Raw genomic sequence first — 12,199 nt, 5'->3', positions numbered from 1 at the left:
ATAAGGTAGGATTATACCTCCTATGTTTGCTGTAATGTTACAGTCTGCTGGGTAGAGTGTTAGCTCTTGAACCGAGTCCACTTCCCACAAACACATGCTGTATTACAAGGGGGACTTGTAAGTGTCAGATATATACTGACCATATATGGAGGGGCCCATAATATATACTGCCTCATAAATGAGGAAAAAAGGGAACGTTTACTCACCATACCGAACCGACAGGCACCCTCTCTTCATAATACCCTCTCCACCGAGGTGGGGGTTTGTGGACGCCTCGACTCTCTGGTCCTGGCGTCCAAGCGAGCTTTTAACTCGCAAAGTCAGTCCCTTTACTGGGACTCCGTCGCGGCCGACTCAGCGCACTGGTCTGCACGCGCTTTTAGGCAGAAACCGGGGTGACCACTGGATCTCACATCCAGCCCGTCGCCCGGCCCCGCATACTTACTTGAATATGTCGCAGCCGACCAAGCGCAATGCCTGGTCTGCACGCGCTCGTAGGCCGGCTGGGGTGACCACAAGTGTCGCCCAGTCCGGCATTTTTGCTTGAAGATCTCACAGGAAAAAAACACTGGAGAAAACTACCTAAAAAATGTTTTTTTCTTAAAGAAAAAAAGTCTTGCCAGGACCAAAAGATCCCAGCAAGGAACTTAGGTCCTTACTCCTGACTAGACAGAAAAAAACTGATTCCCTGTAGCAGAGAGAGGGAGGATATACCCTCAGGGACTGCCCCCTAGGGTGGAGCCAGAACATTTTGTCATTCTGCCTAGTCCTACTCCTGCGGAGACAACATAACCCAGCTCTTGAGAATCAAGAAGACTACGTCTGTCAATGAGCGATAGAGAAAAGGAGATGGAGCGTAGATTGTGAAGGTTGGTTGGGTCCAGTGAGGGTTTTTTAAGGATGGGAGTGACTAGCTCGTTTTTTAGAGAATTGGGGAAGATGCCAGAACAGAGGGAGAGGTTGAAGATGTGAGTTAAGTCCCGTACACGAGTCGAAATTCGGCCGGGAATTTTCGTCCGACGACCGATCTCCTGATTTTCGGCTTGTTAGTATGATGGTTCCGACAACCGACTCCGACTTTTCGGGCCGAAAAAAATTTGGTGTGCAGGCTATAAAAGTTTTGTCCTCCGTCAAAACACGTCCAATTTTCGTGCAGTCAGTACAGATTTCGACAGGGAAAAATCTTATGAGCAAGACTGGGCATGCTCAGAGAAGAACGAACATAAAGAAAGCAAACCAACACATGACCACTTCTGAAGTAGAATTTTGTCGTGCGGTAAAATTCGTTTGCAGTCTAGGCACATTCCAACCAACAAAACACCACTCTGGACAAAAGATGGACGACCGGTCGGCGGAAATTCACTGTGTGTGTACTAGGCTTTAGAGAGCGTAGAATAGAGTCAGAGGGAGAAGGTAGCATATGCGAGGGAGCAGGATCCAGGGGGCAGGTGGTTAGATGGGTGTTAGATAAAAGTCCAGCAACCTCATTAATACTAGCAGGGTGGAATGAGGGAAGTAATGATTGTACCTGTGGATATGGGTTGTTAAGTGGGGGAGTTTTCTGCACATTGGAGATCTCCTCACACATTGTATTGATCTTAATTTTAAAGATTGGCGATCTCGTGGGCAGTGAGTGAGTTAGATGGTGGAGTTGGTGGATAGAGTAGAGTTAAAGGTAGAGAAGAGATGAGAATAGATGAGAATGTTTGGATGGAGATGGGATAGGATGAGAATGTTTGGATGAGCGTGATAAAATAGGTTTGCTTGGGAGTGAGGAGGCAGGAACAGTATTTTAGAAGGGCAGATTTATATTGATTGACGTTCCAGGCACTAATGCCCCATACACACGTGCAGATTGTCTGCAGACTTACCAAAACCATATAATATGAGGTCAAACCTAAACATTTTCAATTTGTACTACATAGAAAAGGTAAGTCTGCAGACAAAAGTCTGCAGATAATCTGCACGTGTGTATGGGGCATTAGTCTTACGCCACAGGCACTCAAGAGCGTGGCTACATTTTCTGAGACTTCTGCTGTCTTCTGTTGTTTCACTGACAATGTATTGCACTGCTATAAGCAATTATAAGGTATAAAAAAAATCCTGATCCCTTTCCCAGAGTAGTAGTGTGTTACTACGATAACATTATATTGCCCTGGTCACAGTCTGTTAAAAAAAACAACTTTTTTTTTTTGAATGGTCACCAGTGTCCCTGATCACCGACATCCTGCTCTGATTGGATAGGTTGTGGAGAAAGCGGATACCCAGGAAAAATATTGGGGTGGTTTCGGTACATGAGGCTGTCAAAAGACAATCCAATGGCCCGTGTAACCCTATCCACATCAGCAAGAACTGCTACATTGAGAGTTGGAGTGATCCCAGGGTAGCCTCATGACTTGCTAATTCAGGGGCCTCCCCCATAAAACATGATTGTTGTGCGATGCGAATAGTAATTAAATGTATCAGATGTGTGACCCTGCAGAAGCTGCCCCCGGTTCCCTGAAGGTGTTTGTGGGATACGGAGAGTTCTCCCTGTGAGCCTGACTTGTCATATCTTGGGGGCTCCCAAGAGAACCTCTGGAGGAATCCAGGATGGAAAAGAATCTGGGGTTTCAGGTAGATGACAGGCTCAGCAATAGCATGCAATGCTAAACTGCTGCCCAACAGAATATTAGCATGCATCTGTTAAGATTAAACTACAATTCTACTTTAAAAAAAAAAAACCTCTGGTTTGGCCACACCTGGAGTATTCCATCCAGTTCTGGTCACTAATCCTCAGGAAGGATGTGCTTGGTCGAGTCCAGAGAAGGGTAACAAATCTAATAAGGGGCTGGAGGACCTCAGTTAGGCTAGGTTCACACTTGTGCAGTTTTGTGAGCTGTGTTTTGCATGGGCACGGCGGCCTATTCATTTCAATGGGCTACTGTGCCTCCAGAAACGCAGGAAAAAAGGTCCCCGGATCGTTTCGAAAAAAGTGAGCCACACAAACTGCTGGTTTTCCAGTGTGTAGGGTGGCATTAGGATTATTGGTACCCCCACATATCTCCTGAGCAGCAGTGTTTTTCTGTGCAGGTGGTTGTAGCGGTGGGAGCAGATGCTTACCAGCTATGGCAACCACCCGCATAAGTGTGAACCCAGCCTTATGGGGGGGGGGGGGGATGACTTTAGGAGGAAGAAATACAACAAAAAAGGTATTCTATCTGGAGATAGTATCCAACTCTGTGATCCTTATCTCTTCTTAAGGCTAGGTTCACATATATGCAAATTGGATGTGGGTTTCCCCTCATCTAAATTCGCAGAAAGGCTTGACCTGCTCTCAATGGAGCCAGTTCACACAGCTCCAGGGCGGCCATGGTCCACATTTCAAAAGGGTCCTGTGCATCTTTGGTTCCAATTTAGGTGCGAATTCAGGTAAAAATTCAGACTTGAATTGGTCAACAGGGATGCACCTGCTGTGAGCCACACCCGCAGCATGTGTGAACCTGGCCTTAGTGGTCTGATGCCCCTCACCTGCAGCCATTTTCATTGGTCATGATTAGGTCACACAGGTGTTGTGCCAGAATGTGGACTGTGAAAAGGCTTTACATGCACCAGCCTGTCTGCTCAGTTTTTGAAAGCATGACTTTAAGTGGTGTAGAGATTCAGATTGGAGCAGTTAGGAGAGGGTTAACTGAAGAGGGTAAGTTCTTTCCCTTCAGACCTGCTAATTAGTCAGCTGGTCGGAGTTTGTGTGGAACAGTTTACTAGCAGTAAGGGTGAGAGCTGCATGCTGTATGGAAGACTGCACAAGTGGACTGGGACCTGCTGGCTGAGCTGGCCTGTAACTGTGACGCTAACCTAATTTAACCACTTCAGTTCTGGAAGATTTTCCCCCTTAATGACCAGGCCATTTTTTGCGATTCGGCACTGCATTACTTTAACTGACAATTGCGCAGTCCTGCAACGCTGTACCCAAAAAAAAAAATGTATGTATTTTTTTCCCCACAAACAGAGCTTTCTTTTAGTGATATTTGATCACCTGTGAGATTTTTATTTCTTGCGCTATAAGCAAAAAAAAAAAAAAAAAAAGCGAAAGTTCTGAAAAAACATTTTCTTCACTTTCTGCTATAGAACATTCCCAATAAAAAAAATTAAAAATCAAATTAATAAGTTATGAAAGGTGAACCTATCCTTTGATTGCACCTAGCATCCTACTCCTGAAGGTGGCAGCATCAAACCAATCAGTGAGATAACGAAGCTGTGTTCTTCAAGGAATTAGAGAAAAACTCACAGGGTAGGGTTATAGGGGTATGCCTGGAGCTTTGCCAGTGTCCAATCATCTGAAGGTAGCTGCCTCTAACTAAAACGGCCCATACATGGACCAAAATTTGGCCAGTTCAGCAGGACTTGGACAAATCTCGATCTGTGTGTAGCCCATGGCCCCCCTCCCCCCACGTTCTACCCAAAAGTGAAGTTAGCGGCTCTTCTGAGGGACATTGCAAACCCGGAAGTGCTGGGAGCCACCAGCACAGCCAGAACCAGTGAAGATTCTCCACTGGTTGTCCTCCCACTGGAGTGGATGAACCCTTTTTACATGCCGGTTTATCATGCCCATCCTGCGAGTTTGCTTTTGTCTGTTGTTATTAAACGTATCTTTTATACTGCACTTAGATGATGCTGCTCTCCTTTCTCTTTTGTTGTACCCTCCTAACCACGCTTGCTCTTGGAGCCGACTTCTGCCTGTCTCCTGGTCACCCCTTGGCTTGTTAAAGGGACGGACTTGACCCTGCTCTTCTATGTATGACTTTAGCCCCCCTCTTGATCACGCTTGCTCTTGTCCACAACCGGTACCGGATCTTGGCATTGAACTGGTTTCTCTCCTGCCACTTTCCATGGGTGCCACCAGTTTGTCTCACCCGAGTAACTAGACATCTCGTCTGAAAATGCTCCAGTCAACAATTCCAGCAGGCGACCCGTGCTTCTTTGAGTTCCACCTTCAGGGGAGTCTGGAGCTTACCCACAAGGGAAGCCCTCTCTCCAGCACCAGGTACGTGATAATAAGGAATAAAAAGACAAACTCTCTCTTTAAAGATTCTTTAATAATTCTGAAGAAAATTACAATCTGCATAAAAAAATTCTAAAAACACAAACATTCTGCAACCAACATAGTATAAAGTTGCAAAAGAAACTTTACATAAGAAGAAGATGTATTAAACTCCAGGGCGGAGGAGAAGTGCTGGAGCCCTTTCCAGCCAGCTTCCATGGGAGCTCAGTGTTCTGCCCATCTCTCATAGTAACCCTCCTGAGCTTTACCCGCATGAAATCTGCCGTGATATGTACACAGCGCACGCACTCACCCACATGAAATCTGCCGTGATATGTACACAGCGCACGCACTCACCCACATGAAATCTGCCGTGATATGTACACAGCGCACGCACTCACCCACATGAAATCTGCCGTGATATGTACACAGCGCACGCACTCATCCAATATATACAGAGACACACAAATTGTACATCAGCGCACAAGCCGCTATGGGGCGTGTTTGGAGGCCAGACAACACACACATCTATATGGCCCGATACTGCGCTCCTATCACACTATCTATATACAGGCGGCTGGTCTCTCCACAGTGCCTACACACACACACACCAATCTCATTGGAGGAGACCGTGCAGGGGGAGGGGCAGAAAGGCACATGGGAGGAGCACACAGAACAGCAAAAGGGAGTGTACAGGGGAAAGAGCAGCGGCAACTAGAAACAAATCACAGGAAGGGCCTGAGCATCATGGTGGAGCGCAGAGCTTGCAATCATGTTAGGTGCACATCATGGACAACCTGAAACAAGGAAAAGATCAATGTTTGTATAATATAAAACATCTCAGTACAATCAGACCCCACAAAGGGTACAGGGGAGGAACCCCTACCTGTCTCCTCCAAGGTGGCTGTACTCATCCTCCAGGTCCTCCTCCAGATCCATATCCAACTCTGAACCAACATCAGCCCGCTTATAGGAGTATCCACTGAGAGGGCGAGCCAAGCAAATCCACATGGTGTGAGAGAGAGAGAGAGAGAGGAAAGATTATCAGCCTGGGACCACCCAGAGAGTCAGAGTATAAAGGAAATCATCCAGAGAGGTCACCTGACGGAGCGGCAGGTAAAGAAGACAATTCTTTTCAGCTTCTTGTTGTAGAAGAAATAGTTAAAGGACCACAAACTTCCATCTTCACCGAATGGATCAGAGTCCAGATCCGGATTATAACTGCAATGACAAAGACCATGTGAAAGGTACTTCCCATACCCTGTGTGGCAGACTGTACCCCCCCCCAATACCCTGTGTGGGAGACTGTACCCCCCCCCCCAATACCCTGTGCGGCAGACTGTACCCCCCCATACCCTATGTGGCAGACTGTACAACCACCCCCCCCCCCCAATACCCTATGTGGCAGACTGTACAACCACTCCCCCCCCCCCTCCCATAGCTACATCTGTTAGAGCCAAGTGGTGAGCCTGCACTGGTCAATCTGACCCCTTGTTCCTGGTGATCCGCTATGTGCATTGGGGTAATCTCAACCGCCTCTATTGCCCTTCTGCACCAAGCACTGCAGGCTGCTATGAATCCAGATACTTCAGCGAGACCAATGTGTTGAGACAATGGAGCGATGGCCGGGGGCCATTGCCAGGCTGGAGGCGGACTCAGAAAGCACCAGGCAGGGCAGGCGCAATGAGTGCCAGTTTACACAGTCGCACAGAAGCACTAGGGCAGCCATAGGGGAAGTTCATGCAGGAATAGTGGCGCCAGGCTGGAAAAAAATGGCCCGAAATTCAAACTAACGTGGTGTACCCAGCCCTAAGCGGCAACCGCCAAAGAGGTCATCAGTGGTCGTACTTCATACCACAAAGGGCTTTGGAATGTTATTGGTAGTCCAGGACAGAAATCTTCCATTTTATGCTCGTATTCACTGCTAAAGTTTTCACGCATGCAGGACTTGGTGGATGCAGCTCTGGTGTAAGGCACCCTGCGGCTCATGCTACATGTTGCACCATTTTCCAAGGGGAGCACCTACAGCAGAATCCAATGTATTCAGCCACATTGCAGCCAGCCCCCATCCATCCAGCGTGGTCAATCAGCTGATCCACAAGTTGCAGAAAGAGCTGCAGAGGCTAGAAAGCACCTAGAGAACTGTATAGAATCTTGCGAGAGAGCCTCCAAAAAAAGAAATCTAACCCGAAGCTTCCTTCAGAAGAGAGAATTGGTCCATCACCGAAGAACACTAGCAAAATATTGGGAGTTGGAGGGGTTTTACAGGGAGATGTCCCGAAAGCATTCTTATTGTGCAAGTGCTCAATCACTGGAAGGTAGCTGCATAGAACCGAAGGTAATGACTAAGATCCTGTGTCCTGTATGACTAAGAAATTCTTCTCTCTCTATCACTGAAGTACACAAGCTCATTCACCATCAAGGACAGCCAGCTACTCACTTTGTTTGCTGTAATCCCTCCTCTAATGCTAACAGGCACAAGAGAAACAACAGAAAACTGGACATTGCCTCGAGCTCAAAAAACCAAAGCTGGCACAGAGGTCTGAACATCCAGCTGTAGAACTTTGAGAACCTGTGAAGACAGAACCAGGAAGCAGCCTTGCAAATCTGAAAAATGGTAGCATGATGCCAAGAAGCACTCACTGATTCAGTCAGTTGTTGAACCTTAAATCCTACAAACCTAACAAGTCAGTTGTTTAACCTTGAAGAAAAAAAAAAATCCACATCCAGTCCCCCCCACCAGTGACACAGGGCCTGAGCACCTCTGATTGGAGGGACAACTCCCCTGGGTTGAGGAAGTATGCCTGCCAACTGTCCACATCAAGTGATGTGAATGGCGGCCAATGCTGGAACTTTGTGTACTGCTCAGGAGAGGGCCCACTATTTCCTACTGCAAGACTTCTGTTCCACCCTAATAGTAGAAGTATATCACAATCTTGGCCTTATTGTTAGGCCTTCAGTGGGCCAATTGAATCCAGCGCCAACGCTGCAGAGACAGTTAAATTGCCTGATGTGCCAGAGATTACTTCAACAACCGAGTCCCTCAACAAGGTTCCTTGGATTACTCCCAAACATGCTGGCATCCATTGTGAGAACCAAGAGATTAGAAGGAAGGACTTCACCGATTCCAAAGTCAATGCTGAACCACCAAGCCAGGGATAACCTGGTCCTTGATGCCAAACCATTCTGTCTGTTTAGTGACTGGACGGACTTGTCCTACGGCAGAATAATGAATTCTGGAGTGAATCTGGGCAAATGGGACTGTCTTGAAGGAGGCTTACCAACACTCCTAGGAATCTCATGCAAAAGAAGTGTCAGGATTATTGGGGGATTAAATAATAGAAAAAAAAAATGGATTTAAAAAGCAATGTATATTCCATCTTATGCATATAGATTTTGAACAGCACAGCTTCCATCTTGTTTTGGAGATGAATGAAAGTTCATATGTGTTCTTTTGCAAAATGTATCTTACAATAGGGTCTTATAATTTCAGCAGATATTTCTGTTTTCTTTTGGTATAAATAAGTGGTACATGGACATCTCATCAGATAAGAGTCAATTAGCGAGACACCATACTAGTCACTGATGTCCAGACGTCAGTCAGTCTGTCTGTATTTAACAATGGACAATAGTGAATTCATCAGACATTTAAACTATATAAGTGTCAAAAATGCATTGTCATATGTAAGAAAATATGAGTAATAATTATACGTATATATATATATATATATATATTTAGGAATGTTATATCACATTTTGGTTTTATATTCTTGCACATAGTAATCTTACTTGGACAAAGAGTGAATACTAATTACCTCATTTTAGAGAAGTTTGTGTTTAAGTTTTTATGACCGCTATAGATCTTCCAATCCTAGCCTAAATGGCTGAAGTGTTTGACAGAATTCAAATAATTAATGGACTTTCACTAGCCAAGAGGTCAAAAGGTCATCAGATAATAGTGGTCTAATTATTTTAAATACTGAATCTAATAAACAGTACAATGCTGCCCGCTTTGGAGATGCTACTAAATGCAGTCTCGGGGTAATTCAGTATTTTCCAATATAAATATATGTATTGTATTTAAAATATATTATTGAAATGGCATTACCAGATCCAATAATTGCCAAAATGAGCGATGGAGATTAGATGGACATTTATGTATGTACTGAGAGTATGGATAAGTTTATATGTGTTTTATGATTAATCTTAAATATAAAGAAATTATCATTTAATTTTATTATCCAAAGTATTGGGTTAATTAGTAAAGAGGTGTTGCCAATGACATCACCAGTTAATGGATAAAATATCCCAACCAATGGGGATAATGTTCCTCCCTCTGGGTTTAACTTATGGTAATTTTAATAGTCCTTTGTTCAATACCATATAAAAAGGAGAACCCAGATGTAATAGGACACATTACACATCATTACATACTGACAACACCCATTACACTTGCAACACACACACACTACTCACATCCATACATATACTCATCTAAACATACTCCATCTTGCTCCATCATTTATCTGAAACTTTGAGGGTCGCCAAACGCAACTCCTCCCTAACTGGCCACCATCTTGGGAAGGCAGCCATTTTAGGACTCTGGTAATGACCATTTGAAGCTAGCAGCCATCTTAAGTGTGGTAAATATACCTTGCTGTGTTATTTGATTTTACTCAATATTGTTTATTTCCTTCCTTATATGTTTATATTGCATATTTAAGGGTAATATGATTACAATCCCAGCCGTATAAACCATAGCAGATTTTTCTCTAAAAAGCTGATTTTTGTTTTTATACATCTTTATTAATATCAGATTCAGCGCATTATTGCGATTTTAGTCTCGTTTTGCATAGCTTATTCTTGCTCCATCTGCAGTGGAGTGACTGTCGGCTGCGCCATTCGCAGACAATTGTGGTCTGATTATTTAGAATACTTACCTATGGTTTATGCTAGACCTGGAGAAAAGGTAATCTTGCTTTATTTTTAGTTTCATCATTAAGCTACATATCACATTGCATTTATTGTTTGAAGTTTTCATTTTATGTTAAGTTATCTTTTTGTGTCATCTCAAATTTTGATCATTTATTGTGAATACATGTCTTGTGAATAAATATTCTTATATATATTCCATATTGTAGACTGTACTCACTAAGATTGGTATATGCTTTTAAAAAGGAATTAATCAATTAAAAATAATTCGCTACATATTGATTTGTGGAAATAAGTTGAGATTCTCCTACCTCACAGATCTTTGCTTATTGACATAAATAGACACTGTTATATTCAGAGCAGTATAAATATTCTGACAGAAGACTGAAGAGCACAAATCTGGGAGCAGAGATTAGATGTTTTTTTCTGAGGGAGAATCACTCACTTGAGCTGCGTCTTGGACTAGACCAGATACTCTATGGGTCAGCTATTTATAGGGTTGGGCCTCAGCAGCCACACCATCAAAGCTGGCGACTATGAAGCAGAATAGAATATCAGTCCTTGTGATAGCAGGCCTGGCCAATCTGGAAAAAGTGTCCAGGGCTCCATGTACCACATGCTTCAATCACTAAAAACAGGTGTCAAACTGGTGGCCCTCCAGCTGTTGTAGAACTACAAGTCCCATGATACATTGCAAGGCTGACAGTTACAAGCATGATTCCCACAAGGCAGAGGCATGATCGGACTTGTAGCTCTGCAACAGCTGGAAGGCAGCTAGTTTGACACCCCTCCCCCTGCAGGGGGATCTCTGTCCTGGACCTGTAGAGCACTCACCTGGATAGTGTGCTGCCTGGCAGGTTCAGTGCTGACGTTTCAGGCCTCCCCATTTCTTCCAGTGCAGGGTTCAGTTCCGGGGTTTATTCTTCCAGAGGAGGGTTCAGTCCTGGGGTTCATTCTTCCAGTGCAGGGTTCAGTTCTGGGGTTCATTCTTCCAGTGCAGGGTTCAGTTCTGGGGTTCATTCTTCCAGTGCAGGGTTCAGTTCTGGGGTTCATTCTTCCAGTGCAGGGTTCAGTTCTGGGGTTCATTCTTCCAGTAGAGGGTTCGGTTCTGGGGTTCATTCTTCCAGTAGAGGGTTCGGTTCTGGGGTTCATTCTTCCAGTGCAGGGTTCAGTTCCGGGGTTCATTCTTCCAGTGCAGGGTTCAGTTCCGGGGTTCATTCTTCCAGTGCAGGGTTCAGTTCCGGGGTTCATTCTTCCAGTGCAGGGTTCAGTTCCGGGGTTCATTCTTCCAGTGCAGGGTTCAGTTCCGAGGTTCATTCTTCTAGTGCAGGGTCTGGGTACCATCCCTTTGGGTAACTCTCCTCTTGGTCTCCTTAGGGAGGAACCAGCAATAGACAATCCTCCACAGGAAAAGAATCTTCCTTAGCAGGAGGCACATCAATCACCTCAGAACACCATCACTAACCTGAGGATGGGGGGGGGGCACCAGACAGGGGGGAGGGGCCAGGAGTGCCAGCGAGGAGGAGCCCAGAGGAGGGAAGTATATAACCATGAGTGCGGGCCGCTCCCCAGACTACGATAGGAGCGATGTGTGCCGGGGGGTGTCAGCTTATCCCCCCTCTACTCCCCACGGGGGGGCAGCTTATTCCCCCCCCCTCTGCTACCCACACCCACCTGTGCACCCTACACACCACCACTTGTATACACCTGTACCCCCCCTCCAAACACACCCACTTGTACCCCCGTACTCCCCATCTGTAACCCCGTACTTCCTCCACACCCCCACCTGTACCTGCCGTACCCCCCACCTGTATCCCAGTACTCCCTTCACCCCACCTGTACCCCCAACACACCCACCAGTACCCCTGTACTCCCTACACCCTCCTGTACCTGTACACCCCCCTGTACCCCTCACACCCTCCTCTACCCCTGTACATCCCCGCACACCCACCTGTAGATATCACAGTCAGACAGGTTTATTTCTTCATCCACAGCATCCCATAAATCCGATTTCAGAGCAGTAAAATCTTCCCCCAGAGCAGACACCAGACTGCTATTCACAGCATTCACCACCTGAGGGCAGCAGAGAGAGAGACAGGCAAAATGTAATAAAAGAGCAGCCAGTGTGACACCATGGCAACAAAAAATAACTTTACAGGGGTGACTCCCACCACCCCCCCCCCCCCGAACCCCTCACTACCCGATAATTACAAAACACCCAAATACCGGTTCATCCTCTTCACC

General features: G+C 45.6%; 1 protein-coding gene across 1 annotated transcript in view; it reads right to left on the bottom strand.

Annotated features, from left to right (window-relative positions):
- Positions 1–5,531: 5,531 nt before the first annotated feature.
- MAF1 (MAF1 homolog, negative regulator of RNA polymerase III) overlaps positions 5,532–12,199 on the bottom strand; it is a 21,547-nt gene continuing 14,879 nt past the window's right edge. Inside the window, exons 4-7 of the mRNA XM_082276257.1 lie at positions 11,907–12,028; positions 6,125–6,244; positions 5,910–6,005; positions 5,532–5,820 (exon numbers count right to left, since the gene is read on the bottom strand). Coding sequence (XP_082132383.1) covers positions 5,799–5,820; positions 5,910–6,005; positions 6,125–6,244; positions 11,907–12,028 — 360 coding nt within the window. The 3' untranslated portion in view covers positions 5,532–5,798. The remainder of the gene's footprint in view (positions 5,821–5,909; positions 6,006–6,124; positions 6,245–11,906; positions 12,029–12,199) is intronic.

The sequence above is a fragment of the Pelophylax lessonae genome (genome assembly GCF_965119305.1).
Source record: "Pelophylax lessonae genome assembly, contig: HAP1_SCAFFOLD_374, whole genome shotgun sequence".
Classification (NCBI taxonomy): domain Eukaryota; kingdom Metazoa; phylum Chordata; class Amphibia; order Anura; family Ranidae; genus Pelophylax; species Pelophylax lessonae.
Note: the sequence above shows the minus strand (reverse complement) of the source record. Positions and strands in the feature narration are given on the sequence as shown.